At 38.6% G+C, this 19,697-nt stretch overlaps 1 protein-coding gene across 8 annotated transcripts in view; it reads left to right on the top strand.

Moving 5' to 3' along the window:
- Positions 1-19,697, top strand: part of TP53BP1 (tumor protein p53 binding protein 1) — a 93,996-nt gene that overhangs the window by 33,709 nt on the left and 40,590 nt on the right. For 6 of the 8 annotated variants that reach the window (XM_070775519.1, XM_070775518.1, XM_019983411.2 and 3 more), the window contains 6 exons: positions 975-1,138; positions 2,700-2,829; positions 3,543-3,637; positions 6,171-6,376; positions 14,402-15,728; positions 19,333-19,452. In XM_070775519.1, the coding sequence (XP_070631620.1) occupies positions 975-1,138; positions 2,700-2,829; positions 3,543-3,637; positions 6,171-6,376; positions 14,402-15,728; positions 19,333-19,452 (2,042 nt within the window). The remainder of the gene's footprint in view (positions 1-974; positions 1,139-2,699; positions 2,830-3,542; positions 3,638-6,170; positions 6,377-14,401; positions 15,729-19,332; positions 19,453-19,697) is intronic. The other 2 variants (XM_019983410.2, XM_070775521.1) reach the window with 2 other exon arrangements.

Raw genomic sequence — 19,697 nt, 5'->3', positions numbered from 1 at the left:
GTTCAGGTTTAGGTATGGCAGAGGACAAGTGAGATGTTTCCATTTGGGAGGAGGGAATGAATAAAGATTTAGTATTCTGTTGTTTCTTCCTTTAGTTAGAACCAGTGGGAAATACGGTACTGAACAAAGTTGAATATAAAGAGAGGTCAGCTTTCTAATGCAAAACACCCAGCTAAACTGCAGCTGACTTTTCCCACTCTTCTTTAGGAAATTGCTCTTTAGCTGATTTTGCTATCCTATTTACTCTGGGGAATGGCTGAGTAGGTAAACCTCATAAGTCTCTGGAAAAGAGCCAGCAGTGAGTGTCTTACACGTGTAAGTAGTATTTGTGGTGAGAGTTTTGATTTGGGCCTTAGGTTGAGTAGATCAAATCAAAAAGGCCAGCAGGGACTTCCCTGATGGTCCAGTAGCTAAGACTCCACCTCCCAGTGCAGGGGGCCTGGGTTCAGTCCCTGGTCAGGGAACTAGATCCTACGTGTTGCAGCTAAAGATCCTTCATGACGAAACAGAGACCTGGCACAAGCAAACAAATATTTAAAAAAGAGAAAAAGGTCAGCAGAAGATAACGTGTGTGGATGATACACAGGATAATTTACATCCAGGCCCTTTCTGTGCAAGGTCGTTGTTCCTTCTGGCATTGTTGTGCCCTTGATCACACACCTTCATGCACATCTAGATAACAACATGTGCAGCAGAAATCCCTAAACCACTGATCAGATATCTTGGACAGCATGCAGCATTGCAGTGAGCAGCATGGAGAAAGAGATTTTGCTGTGTGAGAGACTGAGACACACTTTGAAAGAGGCTGAGAGCTTTGCTTCATTATAAAGAGTAGCTTATTTCACTTTTAACAAATAGTTTTTGAAGGTTTTGAAATTAATAAAGGAAAACACAGACTAGGAAAAGCTTCTTGGTTCAAAGATGAAAGCCTTTGAACATAGTAATTCTTTATTCTGGTGATATGAATTTCCTAGGTCAGAGGACATGCCTTCTAGTCCCAAAGTGTCTGCTGCTATGGAAGCAAAAGAACAGACTTCTGCTCAAGAACTTCCAGAAGGTGGGATGCAGGTTCAGAAGTCACCAGAGCCTGAGGTTTTGTCAACCCAGGAAGACTTGTTTGATCAGAGCAATAAAACAGGTACAAATTGTTTGATCAGAGCAATATTGCTACTGCTACGGCTAAGTCACTTCAGTCGTGTCCAACTCTGTGCAACCCCATAGATGGCAGCCCACCAGGCTCCCCCGTCCCTGGGATTCTCCAGGCAAGAGTACTGGAGTGGGGTGCCATTGCCTTCTCCGGATCAGAGCAATAAAACCGGTACAAAGAATAATTAGTTGCTGTAGCTCTTCTTTTCTGAAGGTCTGAACTTTTATTTCTGTTCTGAAGCTACTGTTTTAAGTTATAAGGCACTTTGTAGGTATGCAGACTTGTTTGTGATACAGAAGGAAAGTATATTTCTAGCTAATTAATGAGAAGGGCTTTTTGGAAATGATTGCTATTTAACATTTTAGCATAATTTTCTTTCTCTTTTGGAAATGGAGATATTGAATAATAATAATATAGCAGATTTAATGTTATGGACTGAGCAGCTATTTCTGTTATCATAAGTCTTCAAATCTTAAATAATATGATAATTAAGTGAAGATTTTTATATTCATCTGGGTAATAGTCTACTTATTCATCTGTTTATTAGTTCACATACCACAAATAGGAATTTATGATCTAGCAGAAAGAACATAATACTTTCAGAAGCAGAATGGTATTTGTTTCAGATTTTGTTAACCCCCACCAATGGCCTGTTCTGCAGCCTCACAGGGCCAAAAAGCTTTAGTCACAATCAGCAAATTATGATGTATTGGTTGTAAGTAGGGAAGAAGAGAAGGTAATATTCCTTTACTGTGTTGTGAATGTGTGCAGGACATACAGAGGGTCACCATGAAGCCTTTTCTGGACTCTCACTAAAGTTACAAGGTTGTGTTTAAGAAATTTCTTTATTTTTGCAATTAAAACAGCAGATACTCAATTCATTGCTAAGGAGAAGGGACCCACAGGAGACTCTTCATAGTATAAATCACTAATAGCTGCTCATATATCCTTTTACTTAGGCATTAGTATTTTTTCTCTCCTTTGAGGAGCCCAGGTTCTAATCATGAAAATTGCTGCATTTATATTATCAGGCGTCATACATATTGTTTTGATTTCTCTCATCTGCATCATGGCATGAACTTTACTTCACCTTAGGTAGAACTTGAAGTAGAAGACTCACTCACTACAATAGAAACGTCACAAGAAAGAGCAGCCAAGGAGAGGTTTAAGGGTTCTGGCTTTTCCTCTCCAAACTTCGATCATGGTGGAAAAGACTAAGTAGTTTTTCTTGTGAATTCTTTTTTAAAGAAATTCATAATTTATTAGGGAGGGGGGTGTTTAACTGTTACTCAAGATTTGTGTTAGAATGCCATTCTGTTTTGTCAGTTGCTCAGTTGTGTCTGACTGACTCCACGGACTACAGCCCACCAGGCTCCTCTGTCCATGGAATTCTCCAGGCGAGAATACTGGAGTTGGTAGCCATTCCCGTCTCCAGGGGATCAAACCATACATGAATATTACTCTTTTGGTAGCACTGAGTGTTTTTTGTTTTTTGACAGTTCAGTAATGTCAATATGAGAAGTAAATGCAACTGGAATTTTTTTTTTCTCAGTGGCTTCTGATGGTTGCTCTACTCCTTTAAGGGAGGAAGGTGGGTGTTCTCTGGCCTCCACACCTGCTACCACTTTGCACCTCCTGCAGCTCTCTGGTCAGAGATCCCTTGTTCAGGAGAGTCTTTCCACGTGAGTAAGCTGAAAATAGCCCTTTCAGGGAAACATGTGCCTTATGGTTTTAAGGCTAAGGTTGAAAGAACTAAAATTGGTAGTCCAGAAGTCTTTTGAAGCAAAGAAGTAAACTCTAGGCTTAAGAATTTGGGGGAATAAGAACTTATGGAATTATTGAAGACAGGTAGATCTGCTTTCCCATTTGGAGCCCAAAGGTTTTACCAGGGAAGAAATTGCCCAGTTATTTAGAGACTCTTACATGTCTAAAATAAGCTGCTTGCTGCTCCATTTGACTAACAGTTCTTCCCATTTAATGGCATAGGGGTGCAGAAGGGGTTATGCTAGAGTTGATAATAATTGGATTTCTTTATCTGTGTGCAGGAGTGAATATTTGTCTCACATCTGCAGTTGAATGGTTTTTTTTTTAAGCACTTTTCTCATCGTGCTTTTCAGTCATAATGTCCTTGTATCCAATCAGTTACTTTCTTTTGTAATTATATGGCTTTTCCCATAATCTTTTGTTATTTTTTTAGTCTGATTTTGGATACGTCTGGTATGAGAAATAGTTATTCAAGTATTACTCATGGCCCTTCTACCAATCTCAGCTGTTTGAGAGAAATACTAATAAGTATTGTTTGAATGACTTAGATATTTTTGTTATTGAGAAGTAGAAAACAAATGGAAAACTGTGGCTCTGGTGAAATAACCTGTGCTTCTCTCTTTACATAAAGGAATTCCTCAGATCTTGTTGCTCCTTCCCCTGATGCTTTCCGATCCACCCCCTTTATCGTCCCTAGCAGTCCCACAGAGCAAGAAGGGAGAAAAGGTGAGCTCTCTTGATCTGTCTGTCGATCTCAGATGAGAAGTGGAGCAGCACTTCTGCCCTGCAGTGTGTGTTGTTTCTTTCTATGTTAGAACACTGAGACCGGAACTATTCACTAGGACTCAAGTCTAACCTTCAGCATTGTGGCCTAGTGTGAAGTGCTCTCCTCAGTTTTTTGCTCTTCTCGCACTGATTTTTCTGAGTTCTGTATTGACAACTTAATTTTTGAAAAGACCCTTAAGGGAAAATTGTTAAAGTTGAACTCAGATGAATTAACATAGTGAAGAATTTTATTACGATTGGCCTAATACTCTCCAACAACATGGTAACAAGTTCCTAGTCAGAGGGAACCAAAAATTGTTTCTTTTGTTCTTTATAGGTTATTTTGCTATTATCGAAGCAGTTTTAGCCAGAGTGGTTAGGGGCAGGTGGTAGAAATTTTGACTTCATTCCCTTCCTCCTTTGAGGACGTAGTGATTTTATATTACTTTATTCACAGGAGAGATTTCCTTTTTACCTATGTCATTATCTAAACGTCTTTGGCCCTGTTCTAGTCACTCAAGATATTTCAAATTCCTCCTCCTATACAAAGCCTTTTCCAGTGAATTTCATGGTTTTTTCCCTTTTCCTTCTTTCACATAGCTATAATGGTACAATAGCTAATATTTATTGAATGCTTAGTTTATGCCAGGCACTGTTCTTTGTGTTTCTCTTCAGTTCTAGGTGCTTCTTTTTGTGTGTTTTTTTTTTTTTTTTTTAATTCTCACAACAGTTCTGAGACGTAGGTGTTACTTTTATCCCCATTTTACAGATGAGAAAATGGAGGCACAGAGAGATTTCACAGCTAAGTCACAGAGGCAGGATTTTAACTTGGGCACCTACCACCAAAGCCTGTGTTAATGAGTTTTAATTTACCTGTGACAAATTTAATCTTAGACTTTTCTTCTGTCAAAGAGTTTGTGTCTGGTTATTTTCTCTTGAAATCAATGTAGGTGTATCCATGCGGACTAATACCGTTCTAAGCATAACGGGATTAGATATCTTCGGTGAAAAATAAAAGTGAATCCATTCTGTTGATGCAAAAAATACTGTTAATGCAAATTAAATTTGGTTTATCCTTGATCTTATTTTTTTCTCTCTGTAGTGTGAACACTGAAGATATATAAAAAATATATTAAAAATGCTTTCTCCCTTACTGTAAACATAGTTAGTACTTACAGTAGAAAGTTTGGAAAGCATATGGGAAAGTAATGAGAAGAGAAAATCAACCTGTGATACCACAACCCAGATGTAAATTAGTATTTGGATATGCTTATTTCCTTTCAGAGTTTTTCTGTGCATGAATATAAAGAAGGATGTTTACACAGTTGGGATCATGTTATGTATATGATTCTGTGTTCTTTTTTTTTTCATGTAACATATTGTATTCTCCCTTGTCAATTATATTTTAGATTTAATGTATTTGCTTAATATGTGAATAACTGTGGGACTGTGTATGCTTGTTTTTTTTTTTATGTCTAAGAATATTAACCTAAAGCCTTTTTATATGTAGTGCTTAGAACAGTCCTTAATAAGTGCTTTGTCATGGTGATAAAGATCAAAAGATATGAAATTACTTAACACAGCTGTGGTAGTGTAATTAAGGTCTACAGCACCAGTTCCCAAACCTGTCTAGATTGGAGCGTGCATGTGACACCAAGCGAAGCAGCCAGGATAGGTAGGCATTGAGGTTTGGGGGAGCTGGTAGTTTGATTATAGGGAAAAACTAAATGGTGTGGGTAGTATGTGAGAGTGGTCTAAAGGGAAGCCTGTTTGGGGCTTCAAGTTGTAAGATAGGGGAAAAGACTTGATGAATCAAATACCAGCTAGGCTGCCTCTGAGGAAGGTCCTGCTAGCCTACAGGTGGAGAGAGTACTATGGGAAAGCAGTATTTTGTGTTTTGTTTGTGTGTTTCCCTCCTGAGCAGTTTGTCCCAGGGTTAGTGTCCTATATTTAGTTCTTTGATAAATCATTACTGACTGACATTGATACATTTCCCCCCCTCCTTTATTTGTCCTAGCATCCACCTCTGCACTTAACAGTCGTTAATACAAATAAAATGAGTTCATACCTCTCTAGATGTGTACTGAGCGTGGTGAGCAAGTTCACTGCCTTTCACGGCCTGTGGTTAAATTAGATGCCATTAATCTGGGTGTTCCTGAGCAAAGTATGAAAACTGAGCTATAATCAGGAAAGGGGCTCAAAGGAACCAAGTTAATTTGCTATTATATAGATGGATGGGTGTCCCTAGATGAACCCTGTTTTAATTTATATCTGAGTATTTTAGGAGTGTGGACTTCCCTCCCCTGGGGGAATAAAGTATTGCTAGATTTCTAGGACTCAATCTTCTATTAACCTATCGGTTTTTCTAAAAATCAAGTCACTGTTTTTTTTTTTTAGGAGTGAAAATCTCTGAATATAATTACTAGTGGTACTGGAACATGAATAGTACTGATGAGTGCTTCTTTCTCAATTTGTTTTCAATATTTTAAACTAGATGAGCCAATGGATATGTCAGTGTTATCTGAAGGAGGAGAGTCTTTTCAGAAGAAACTCCAAGGTGATGAGCCAGCAGAGATGGAAAACCCCCCTCTCCCCACTGAGCCCACTATATCACCACAAGCCTCGACACCAGTATCTCAGAGCACACCAGTCTTCACTCCTGGTTCACTTCCTATTCCGTCCCAGCCTGAGTTTTCTCATGTGAGTATTGTAGAATAATACTTTTTTCCTCCTAACGTCTTTTTTTTTAAGCAACTGTATTGAGGTATGGAGAAGGCAACGGCAACCCACTCCAGTGCTCTTGCCTGGAAAATCCCATGGACGGAGGAGCCTGGTAAGCTGCAGTCCATGGGGTCGCTAAGAGTCGGACACGACTGAGCGACTTCACTTTCACTTTTCACTTTCATGCATTGGAGAAGGAAATGGCAGCCCACTCCAGTGTTCTTTCCTGGAGAATCCCAGAGAGGGGGAAGCCTGGTGGGCTGCCATCTATGGGGTTGCACAGAGTCAGGCACGACTGAAGTGACTTAGCAGCAGCATTGAGGTATAATTTACAAACCATAAAACTCACCCATTTTGTGTGTGGTTTAGTGATATTTTAGTAAACTTATACACTTGTGGGAGATGGTGAAGGACAGGGAAACCTGGCGTGCTGCAGTGCATGGGGTTGCAGAGTCAGACGCAACTGAGTGACTGAACAACAACAATAGCAATAGACTTGTGCACCTGTCATGGTCTAGTTTTAGAACATTTCCAGAGTCACCTACTATCTGATGTACTTTTTATGTTTAAATTTTGTACTATTTCTTTAAAGTTCTTGAAATGTTACTTTGAAATTGAAAGGCAGCATTAATCATTATTCTACCTTAACGCCACTAACTTCTCACTAAATCAACCCTAGGCTTTCTACCAGATGTTATTAATGAAAATTTCTTTTCCAGATGTTCAAGGGCCTCAAACTTCTTTTTGGAGAAACCACTTTTGGGAGCCTCCTGTTTTCTAATCTGTGCTATTGCCTTCTCTTCCCGGTGTAGAACTGTCACCTCCCTTCCACTGTCTGGAGATTGTCCTTACCTGTCTTTGTGTTGGATTCCTCTTGGGCTCCATGTCTTCGTGCTTGGTTTATGCCCTCATTTTGGTGGAGGACATTCTTTAGTAGCAGACTTTCTACTCTCATACTTGATTCTTGTAGGAGTATAGAATTTCATGTTGGAAATAATTTTCCTTTAAACTTTTTGAAAGCATAGCTTCACCATCTTCAAAGTTCAGTGTTGCTGTTGAGAAGTGTGGCCAGTTTGATTTTTGGTTTTAGTATTTACTGATTTGGCTACATTGGGTCTTAGTTGCACATGGGATCTATATGGTGACACATGGGTTTAGTTGCCCTGCAGCATATGGAATCTTAGTTTTCCAATCAGGGATTGAACCCGAATCCCCTGCATTACAAGGAGGATTCTTAACCACTCAACCACCAGGCATGTCCCTGTCCGGTTTGATTTTGTTCCTTAATATGTGAGCTGTTATTTTTCCTTACTGGAATCTTATAGAATTTTCTCTTTATCCCCAGTGTTCTAAAACTTCCAGATCCTTGACATAAGTCTATTTTTATTTTGTATTCGTTAGTTCTCTCAATCTGGAAAGTCAAGTTGTTCAGTTCAGGGACATTTAATTATTTAATTTCTTCTTTTTTTTCATGGAATACCTATTATTTGGATATTCAAACTCCTAGAATAGTCTTGTAGTTTTATTTTTATTATTTTGTGCCCTACTTCCCATCTCCCTTTCTCCTTTTCTTTAACTTTCTGGATGATTTCCTCAACTGTTTTTTTTTTTTTTTTTTTTTTAATTAAAAAGCCCCCACTTTATTGAGATTTAACTCACGCACCATATTGTTCAGTCTTTTAAAGTGTACAGTCAGGTGGCTTTTAGTATAAATTGTGCAGTTATTCCTGACATTCTAATTTTAGAACGTTTTCATCACACTCCCTCCAATAAAAAGACCCTGTGCTTATTAACCGTCATTTCCATTTCCCCTACTCCCAGCCCTATTCAATCACTAATCTACTTTGTGTCTTTATGATTTTGCCTGTTCTGGGTATTTCATATACAGTATTATACAGAATTATACAATTTGTGATTGGTTTCTTCAGTATAATGTTTTCACAGTTCATGCATGTTGTGGTATGTATTAGAACTTTATTCCTTTTAATTTTGAAGAAAACTGTGTGTGTGCTGCTGCTGCTAAGTCGCTTCAGTCGTGTCCGACTCTGTGCAACCCCATAGACAGCAGCCCATCAGGCTCCCCGTCCCTGGGATTCTACAGGCAAGAACACTGGAGTGGGTTGCCATTTCCTTCTCCAATGCATGAAACTGAAAAGTGAAAGTGAAGTCGCTCAGTCGCGCCTGCGTCTTAGCAGTCCCATGGACTGCAGCCCACCTGGCTCCTCCTCCATGGGATTTTCCAGGCAGGAGTACTGGAGTGGGGTGCCATTGCCTTCTCCTACTGTGTGTGTACATATCACATTTTATTCGTCCATTTATCTGTTGATGGACATTTGGGTTGTTTCCCCCCTTTTTGGTTATAAATAATGCTATGTACATTCATGCACAAGTTTCTCCATGAATGTGTGTTATATCTATTATATGTAGTCATAATTTATTTCTCTCATTATATATAATTAGGAGTGCAATTACTAGGTTTAACCATCTTTTAACCTTTCTCTGAGCAATTATTCTACTCTTGGGTTTTTAATTTCTATACTTTTTTTTTTCTCAAATGTTCTCCCTTTTAAAAAAAGATTAGCATTTTGTCATTTTATGGGTATACTATCTTCAGTTCAGTCGCTCAGTCGTGTCTGACTCTTTGCGACCCCATGAATTGCAGCATGCCAGGCCTCCCTGTCCATCACCAACTCCCAGAGTTTACTCAAACTCATGTCCATCGAGTTGGTGATGCCATCCAGCCATCTCATCCTCTGTTGTCCCCTTCTCCTCCTGCCCCCAATCCCTCCCAGCATCAGAGTCTTTTCCAATGAGTCAACTCTTTGCATGAGGTGGCCAAAGTATTGGAGTTTCAGCTTTAGCATCAGTCCTTCCAAAGAACACCTAGGACTGGTCTCCTTCAGGATGGACTGGTTGGATCTCCTTGCATTCCAGAGGACTCTCAAGAGACTTTTCCAACACCATAGTTCAAAAGCATCAATCCTTTAGGCACTCAGCTTTCTTCACAGTCCAACTCTCACATCCATACATGACCACTGGAAATACCATAGCCTTGACTAGATGGGCCTTTGTTGGCAAAGTAATGTCTCTGCTTTTGAATATGCTATCTAGGTTGGTCATAACTTTCCTTCCAAGGAGTAAACGTCTTTTAATTTCATGGCTGCAATCACCATCTGCAGTGATTTTGGAGCCCCCAAAAATAAAGTCTGCCACTGTTTCCCCATCTATTTCCCATGAAGTGTTGGGACCAGATGCCATGATCTTAGTTTTCTGAATGTTTTGCTTTAAGCCAACCTTTTCACTCTCCTCTTTCACTTTCATCAAGAGGCTTTTGAGTTCCTCTTCACTCTCTCCCATAAGGGTGGTGTCATCTGCATATCTGAGGTTATTGATTATTTCTGCCAGCAATCTTGATTCCAGCTTGTGCTTCTTCCAGCCCAGCCTTTCTCATGATATACTCTGCATAGAAGTTAAATAAGCAGGGTAACAATATACAGCCTTGACATACTCCTTTTCCTATGTTCCATGTCCAGTTCTAACTGTTGCTTCCTGACCTGCTGATAGGTTTCTCAAGAGGCATGTCAGGTGGTCTGGTATTCCCATCTCTTGAAGAATTTTCCACAGTTTATTGTGATGCACACAGTCAAAGGCTTTGGTGTAGTCAATAAAGCAGAAATAGATGTTTTTCTGGAATCTTGCTTTTTCCATGATCCAGCAGATGATGGCAATTTGATCTCTGGTTCCTCTGCCTTTTCTAAAACCAGCTTGAACATCAGGAAGTTCACGGTTCACGTATTGCTGAAGCCTGGCTTGGAGAATTTTGAGCATTACTTTACTAGCGTGTGAGATGAGTGCAGTTGTGCGGTAGTTTGAGCATTCTTTGGCATTGCCTTTCTTTGGGATTGGAATGAAAACTGACGTTTTCCAGTCCTGTGGCCACTGCTGAGTTTTCCAAATGCTATCTTATCTCCCTAATAACAGTAGTTTTTGAGACATTTTCTCCCTGTAATGATCACTATTTCTTCAAATACATTTTAGTTTTGTTGTGTGTTTCACTTTTGAATTAGAGGCTTTCCTCTAATTTAAGAGTGTGATGGTAAATACTTGATTGTCTGCCTCCTTTAAGAGTGAAATCCTAGAAAACAGATTAGAAGTTCTGAATTAGTGGTTGGTGCTTCTTGTTTCTGGTATTCACTGTAGTGTTATCTGTAGGGCCATTTCTGGGGTCTCCTAATGTCAGTATCTTGATTTATCTGGTCTTATTCAGGTTCCCTGTTGTCTGCCATTACTTTAGAAATCTATGATGAAAGAGGACTGGGGATGTTTAGAGACAGGGGCAGGTTCTATTCAGTGTAAATTTTCATTTAATTTCCCAATTTCCAGTATGGTACTTTCTGATAACTGTGTCCCCTGTCCTCCAGTTCAGGGATGTTACGTTTCACTCTCTCCAGGGAGGACAAGGCTCAGGGAGAGAGGATCTGGGGATTAAACTGCTTCTTAAATAGATTTCCAGCCAGTCAGTCAGTCCTGATTTTAGCTCTGCCCTCATCACCACTTCCGGAGTTACCTGGGCTGCTGCCAAGTCCTGAATCTTTTTTGGGGCATGGTGATTCTGAGGTGTAATTTGGGTTACATCTTAGCTTTCCCTACTGCTGTCTTAGGAATTCAGTTTTCACTAGTCCGCTGAATAGATGATCACTCTTCTAAAATTTTATTGTGGTTATCTTTTCTTCGTGTTCTTTTTCTTGAAAATTAATTTTTTTTTTAAATTGCTATACCGTTCCTTAGTGGGATTTTTGAAAGAAGTTAAAGTAAATGTGTGTATTAAATCCGTTGTTTTTATTTGGGAGCTCCGTACTTTTTCATTGTGTATCAAACTCCTTATGTTATTCTTAATGGCTCACCTTTGTACATCTGTTTTGTTTTTTTTTTTTTTTCTGTACTTTGGTTACGGGAATCCAAGTCAACCTAATTTTGATGTTGTGAGGTCTGTTTATTTGTGATAAAATCATTACTAATCAAGAGAAAACTGAGATAAAGGTAACTTCATGTATTTATTTCTTTTTTTCCTTAATATATTTGTTAATTGCGTAGCCTTTTTGATCCTTCACCAGGGTGTGAGGGCTGAGGAGAGGATTAGTAGAAAATAGTTTGATATTTAACACTTTCTTATTCTTGATACACATATAGATGATTTTATTAGTGGCTTTTAAACTGTGTGAGAGACCAGTTTTGACTGCTTGGATGCTATGGATTTAGGTCTGTATTGAGTCTAGACTGGTTGACTCATTGATGCAAGTCCTGACAATTCTTCATTAGTCTTTATCCAGAGCTCTGAGGGGTTTTTTTGTTTTTTTTCCACTTAACTTTATTATTCTGACTAAGCCTTCAGAGATTATTAGGGGCAAGATACTAGATCCAGGAAGCCTTTTAAGAAATAAAGTTTATTGTTAGGCTGGTTAGCCCCTGAAATTTTACTTTGCTGACAAAAATTATACATATATTGAAAAAATTCTGTAAAAAATCACATAAATATTTACCTTGATAACTCTTAAAGCATATTCAGAATGGGGGCAACTGCTTAATGGGTATGAGATTTCCCTTTGGAGTGATGAAGATGTTTTCAGAGTAGATAGAGGTGGTGGTTGCGCATTGTAAATGCTCATTTTGAGATGGTTATTTTTATATGAGTTTGACTTTCAAAAACAATTGTTACTTATAATTTTATTAGCAATGTCTTATCTATAAACCTTTGTGAATTGACTTTTTATTAAAAAATACATAATTTCTTATAAAACGTGTGTAACATACAAATAAGTGAAACTAAGATCATCAGTTATCTCAAATGACTGCTTGTAACTTTTTAATGGTATTTATGTATTATTAATAACTTAAAAAACATGGAAATTATGTAAAAATGTGTAGACCACAATAAAATGTGTATTCATAAACTTCTTTAGAAAATGTTTCTATTTAATGTATAGCCTGCTTCTCTCTCTATTTTTTTAATACTCATGTACAATTTTATGTAAGTTATAAAGTCTTCCATCGTGTTAGGTATATCGTAATTTTTAAATGAATCTCCTATCTGTAGATATTTAGGATATATCATATTGTTTCCTTTTCTAAATACTTTTAGTATTGAACAGCATTGTAGCTAAATCTCAGTGTATTTTCATCAAATGATTTCCTGGAAGTGGAATTATTTGACTAAGGAGTATATAAGGTTTCAAGGCTGTGTGTATTGTCAAATTGCCATTAGAAATGTTGAACCAATTTTATGCAGTCATGCTTGGGAGTATATGAGCAGATAAAATTTATTACTGTTTTTATAATCTGAAAGGGTAAACAGTAAGACCAAACATTGAAATATCAGAAGTTAATGAATGCACAGAATGTTTGGCAACATACTTTGATTCCTCATTCTCTTAAAAATCATAGGAAGTGAATGCCTTATCAGCTATGTCTAGAGCTTTACAGCATTTATGTTGAGCAAAACAACACCCTAAATGTAAATTCTTACATAAAAACATTAAACTTTGAGTTAAATTTTTTAAAGATGTTACTTACATAAAATGAGACTGCCATTTTAAGTGTATAGTTTGATGAATTTTGGTAGTTGTATACAAATGTATAACCATTATCGCCATCGAAGTATGGAGCAGTTTCCTCACCCTAAAAGCTTCTTTATAATCCTTTACGATTGATCCCTCCTCACCCACCCTCCCCCACTTCTACCCTGGGCAGCCAGTCATCTGCCTTCTGTCACTACAGTTTTATCTTTTCAAGAATGTCTTAAAATTGGAATGATAAGTGTATGATGTTTTGTGTTTGAGTTTTTTAGCCTAGCTAATTTTTGAGGTTCATTCACATTCTGGCACGTATTAGTATTTTAATCCTTTTTATTGTTGAGTACTATTCTGTGATATGGATACTTATTCACCTCTCAGTGAACATTTGGGTTGCTTGCAGTTTTTGGATGTTTGATACTGCTGTGAACATTTGCGTACACATCTTTGTGTGGACTTAGGATTTTATTTCTTTTGGGTTAATATGTACAAATACAATTTCTGGATCATATCGTAACACTAATGTACGTTTAGCTTTGTAAGATAGAACCGAACTGTCTTCCTGCGTGGTGGTAGCTTTTGCATTGCCACCAGCAGTTTATGACAGTTGTAGTTGTTCCGCATCCTTACCAACAGGATGTCATCTTACTGCTAAGCCTTCACCTTCCACACTGGTGTGTAGTGGTATCTGTTGACTAATGTGATTATCGTAAACTTTGAATTTTAACATTTGCTTTGTGAGTGCCAGCACGTTTTGAAATAGTGGGACATGAAATAAGAATAGGCATACCTCATTTCATTGTGCTTTGCAGGTAATTTGTTTTTTACAGATAGAAGATTTGTGGCAATCCAGAATTGTCAGTCGATGTTTAGCATTAAAAATTTTTTTTAATTAAGATATGTACATCTTTTAAAGACACAATGCTATTGCACACTTAGACTCCATAGTTTAAACATTTGCGTACACTGAGAAACCTAGAAACTTGTGTGACTTGCTTTATCATGGTGATCTGGAACTGAACCTGCAGTATCTCTGAGTTATGCCTATATGTATTCCCACTTTGTGAGAACTGAAGTGGACTGTGTAGGCTTATGTTCATGTGATTCTTATGTAATTAACAGTCCATCATACAGTGTATGACATGATTTTAGTAGTGAGATGCAGTCAATTTAAGTGTTTTTCTACCTACTTGAATACTTCTAGGTTTTTGTTTGGATCGTGCTTATTGTAGATCAGTGATTCTCAAGAAAAGCATTAAACATTGACTTGTGTTGATGAAAAAAAGACTGATGATTATGACTTGTATTTCTGAAGTTATGGCCCTGGAGTTTAAAATTCTTGTGTAATTGATTTAGAAATTTTAGAATTGAAGGACTAGATATAAAAGAAATACGATTATGAAAAAATGATTATTTGTCTGTTTTTGTTCTTTAGGATATCTTCATTCCATCTCCAAGTTTGGAAGAACGATCAAATGATGAGAAGAAGGGTAGGGAGTTGCATAGTTCAACTTTGACTGTTGAGTGTTCTAAAGCTTCAGAGACTGAACCAAAGAATTCCACTGAGGATCTGGGACTTTCTTTGACAGGGGATTCTTGTAAGTTAATGCTTTCTACAAGTGAGTATAGCCAGTCCCCAAAGATGGAGAGCTTGAGTTCTCACAGGCTTGATGAAGATGGAGAGAACACACAGATTGAGGATACTGAACCCATGTCTCCTGTTCTCAATTCTAAACTTGTTCCTGCTGAAAATGATAGTATCCTGCTTGATCCTGCACAAGAGGGCCAAGTAGAACTGAATCAGAATGATGACAAAGCAAAGGGGGACAACATAGGAACCAGGGTTGACATTAGTATTTTATCTGCCGCTTGCAAAGGCAGAGAAGAACCTGTAGCGGAAGACGTTTGTATTGATCTCACTTGTGATTCAGGCAGTCAGGCAGTTCCCTCTCCAGCTACTCGATCTGAGGCACTCTCAAGTGTGTTGGATCAGGAGGAAGCTATAGAAATTAAAGAACATCATCCAGAGGAGGGGTCTTCAGGGTCTGAGGTGGAAGAAATCCCTGAGACTCCTTGTGAAAGTCAAGGAGAGGAGCCCAAAGAAGAAAACATGGAGAGTGTCACATTGCATCTTTCTCTGACTGAAACGCAGTCTCAAGGGCTGGGTCTTCGGAAGGAAGTCCCCAAACAAGAATGCCAGGAAGCTATGGAAGTTGAAACCAGTGTGATAAGTATTGATTCTCCCCAGAAGCTTCCAGTACTTGAACAGGAATTGGAACATAAGGATCAGGAAGCATGGGAAGAAGCTACTTCAGAGGACTCGAGTGTTGTCATTGTAGATGTGAAGGAACCATCTCCCAGAGTTGATGTCTCTTCTGAACCTTTAGAGGGAGTGGAGAAATGCTCAGATTCTCAGTCGTGGGAGGATGATGCTCCAGAAATAGAACCATGTGCTGAGAACAGAGTAGATATCCAAGAAGAAAAGAGTGCAGAGTGTGAAGGAGATCGGAAATTAGTGACTGCAGAAAAAGAATCTGTAGAGGCAGACTCTCCACAGCCTCCTTTGACTTTAGTGAGAGCAGATGGTACTCTAGGACCTGAGCAGGAAATGCAGCAGACCCAACCACAAGAGAGAACCGATAGCACATTAAGGGAAGACTCAAAAGTGGCTAATGCAGAGCACGTGGACTCAGGTGTAGAGGCCCAGCAACTGGAGAAAGCCTCTGCCCAGGCTTCACAAAGCTTCTGTGAAAGCTCTAGTGGTGAGTGTGATTGTAAACTGTTCTGTGTTTCCAACCAAAAAGTATGGTTTGGAATGGAAGGTAGGCGAGAACTGCATACTTGTTACATCAGGGCTGAAAATGAATTTGGATTTACGTTTGTGAGCAGCCAATAATTAAAATATGGGGTTTTTTCTTTTATAGCTTTAATTATTTGTGGAATCAGATCATTTGAAGTTTTTATCAGCTTTAGAACTCAGGTGTAATTAGCATGGATTTTCTAAGTATTTAGAAAATTGTACCAATCTGGTATTTTCTACTTAAGTCTCAGCCTTGCTCCATGTTTTTATATTTGGACAGTGGCCTTGAAGTACAGGGACCTTTTTTGATTACGTTACGCAGTTAAATCATGTTCAAAAAAAGTGTGGTGGTCTCTTCCTTACGGATATTCAGTTTCTAACAGTGGTTCAACGTATATACATCTTAAACCTTTAACTGGGAAAGTTTTAGTTTGTGTGCTTTATTTTATTTTTTTTTAAGTTTCATTTATTTTTGGCTGTGCTTGGTCTTTGTTGCTTTGCTGGGCTTTATGTAGTTGTGGTGAGCAGGCTTCTCATTGTGGTGGCTTCTCTTGTTGCAAAGCACTGGTTCTAGGTTGCTTGGGTTTCAGTAGTTTTGGCTCGTGGGCTCAATAGTTGTGTTGCACGGGCCTAGTTGCTCCGCAGCATGTGGAATCTTCCCAGACCAGGGATTGAACCCGTGTCCTCTGCATTGGCAGGCAGATTCTTAACCACTGGACCACCAGGGAAGTCCCTTTATCTATTTTATACAGTCCAGAAAGAGAATAATAGCTTATTTCTGAAATATGTCTAGAATATCATGTCTGACATTAGCTGAAAAGAATTCAAACTTTCTGAATGCCCAAAGTCAGTATAATTTAAAAACAAAACAAACCAAAAGACCAAAATACAGACTTAAGAAAGCAAGTTTCTAAAGATAATGGAAATGAGAAGCAATGTTTAGGTAGCATCATGGCTATTAGTATGGGTGATGATACCTTTTCCTGGTTCTAGTTTATACCTCTTGTCTAGGAGTGATTGTTAGTACTTTTTTCATCTCTAAATTGCTCCCTTTCATTAGATTTGATGTTCATTTTTTTTTTTTTTTTCCTTTTTAGAACAAGAAATGAAAAGTAGCTGAAAGGAGGTTAAGGGGTGTTGGGTTCAGTCTCTCTTTCCTAAAGTCCTGTGCCTAGTTAATGATTGAAGTGGGACTAGAACCTCGGTCTCCTGATTCCTAAGTCTGTGCTTTTACCTCCTGTAAAAACCGTATGATATGTGCTTCGTTGCTCAGTCGTGTCCAACTCTGAGACCCCATGAACTGGAGCCTGCCAGCCTCCTCTTGTCCATGGGGATTCTCCAGGCAAGAATACTGGAGTGGGTTGTCATTTTCTCCTCTAGAGGAATCTTCCCAACCCAGGGATGTAACCCAGGTCTCCCGCATTGCAGGCAACTTGTTCACCGTCTGAGCCACCAGGGAAGCCCCAAACTGTATTATACCGTTTCTCTAATTCTGCTGAGTTATGGCAAAGAACTATCTGAATGACCTAGTATTCTACATTATTAAAGACTTTTATAGTTTAATTTTATCTAAGTATTGTTATCAATCTAAGTCACGTTTTTTAGGAAAGGTGCTTTAGTTGTACAGAAAGAATTGTGGATTGGGGAAAGAGGGAGACTTCAGGCAGGCAAAGTAATCGATAGGCTCTTGTGATAATCCGGAAATGAGGCTTTGAAGACCAGATAATGGCACTGCTACCCATATAAGCCAATATCTATTAGGTTGTAGTGATGCGCTGGATCAGTAGTGCTAAGATAACTTTTCATAAATGATATTCTGTAATTAATGCTTGCATATTACATTCGCATATTGTGGTTTGTCATGTAGAAGGCTCTACTTAAAGATTTTATACAGATTTTCAGAAGTCTGAATGGTTAATCATAATGTGAAGGATAGTTCCTGTCAAGAGAGAGAACAGATGGTTGTACTGGGAATGAACATTCTGTAAAATAGTCTTCAGAGTGTATGATGCTTTGTGAGGTGTATTTGTTTTTTAATTTCTATATCTTTAAGTTCTTTAGTAATTTGAAGGACTTAACTTTTTAAAGAGTTGCCAGAGAATGAATGCTTACCTACCAGCCCATTTCATTTTGCTATAACTATGGTGGAATTCTTTGCCAGTTAGATGGGACGTTGAGACTTTCCACTCTGCTCTTCACAGTTTCTTAAGCAGCACATGTGAACTTTTCATCCTTGTGGGAACCTGTGATACAGAGCTAGTTGGTTAGAAGCCTGGACTGCTGATTGGTGTCTGAAGTGGGGGCAATCTTGTGGACCTGAGCCTTTAATTTGTGGGATTTGATGCTATCTCTGTGTTTCCCTGTTGGCACAGATGGTAAAGAATCTGCCTGCAATGCAGAAGACCTGGCTTGGATTCCTGGGTCGGGAAGATCCCCTGGAGAAGGGAATGGCTACCCACTCCAGCATTCTTCCCTGGAGAATTCCATGTGTAGAAGCCTGGTGGGCCATAGCCCATGGGGTTGCAAAGAGTCAGACACAACTGAGTGACTAACACTAACTGGGTAGACAGTGTCAGAATTACCTTTGTACAGCACCCACTAAATGTCCCCTGGGAATCAGAGAATTGCTTGGTGATCTGGAAAGGACATTAGACAAATAATTTTCATAAGGAATAGTGACTGGGTAAGCCATATTATAGTTATTCTGAGCCATTCCAGGAAACTAAGTATAACTTTTCACATGCCAGATTTAAGAACAGCAGTTTGGCATAATTCTTTTTTTCTCCCAAACTTAGTCATTTTATTAAAAGAGATAATTAGAAATTCAAAAAATGTGATTTTGGCCATTTGCTAATTCTGATTAGAAATTTGGAATGGAGACCTAGTTAAAAAATAAAGTTTTGTTTCTAGACAAATGTTCGTTAATGACCAATATATCTACAATGGGAATGCTCATACATGTGAGATTTACCATTGCACTGCTATGGCCTAGAACTGGTTACTACTGCTGAATTGTGAAACCTGTATATTTCTTGTAGAGCCAATGAGTATTTTGAAGTCCTTTTAGCTCATGAAATCCTTTGTCTGCTCTTTGAGTAGATTGTAAATTACAAGTATTAACATCAGACTTTAACATAGAGAAATCCTACAGGCTGCTAAAGCTTGTAAGTGAACTCCTTGAGATAACATTACACAAGATTAAGATGTCTAGATTTGAAACTATCCAGCTTACTTACTGTCTTGGGGCTCAGATGTGTCTGTGCTCCTTGTGACCCCATGTTCCTCAGGACCTCCGAGCTTTTGGGCTTCCTCTGTTTGCCTGTTCCCTAGTTGTCTGCTTTGTGTCAGTTCTGTTGATGAGCAGAGAGAACAGTAGGACGTTGGTTGAGAGGCCTGATGTGGGAGGGGGGTTGGGAATGAGGCAGAATTGGGGAGCAAAGGAAAAGAGTAATTGGGATATTTCTTGCAGTTCTCCTCACTTTTGCCTTTCGTGTACTTACGTTTTGATTTCCTTTTTGTTTATCATCGGTTTTTTTTTTTGTTTGTTTGTTTCTTGCTTTCTCCAGAAACTCCATTTCATTTTACTTTGCCTAAAGAAGGTGATATTATTCCACCATTGACTGGTGCAACTCCACCTCTTATTGGGCACCTAAAATTGGAGCCCAAGAGACACAGTACTCCTATTGGTGAGTGATTAAATGTAATGATGTTTAAAGCAGAATTTCTGAGATACCATTCTGTACGCCAGTGATTCTTTTATATCTGAGGAGTTGGGCCTGCCTGATGAGATTGATTTTTGTCTTAGGAAGAATAAGATTATGGTGTCTGATTCCATGAGTTAACTCCCAGGAAATGTGAGCAGTGATGAGAGGAAGGAAAGGATACAGTGAAGGAAGGAAGGAAGAATATCTATGAGGGTTTTATTCTGTTA

This window comes from Bos indicus, chromosome 21, assembly GCF_029378745.1.
Source record: "Bos indicus isolate NIAB-ARS_2022 breed Sahiwal x Tharparkar chromosome 21, NIAB-ARS_B.indTharparkar_mat_pri_1.0, whole genome shotgun sequence".
NCBI lineage: Eukaryota > Metazoa > Chordata > Mammalia > Artiodactyla > Bovidae > Bos > Bos indicus.
The sequence above is the reverse complement of the archived record's forward strand: the minus strand, read 5'-3'. Positions and strand labels throughout refer to the sequence as shown.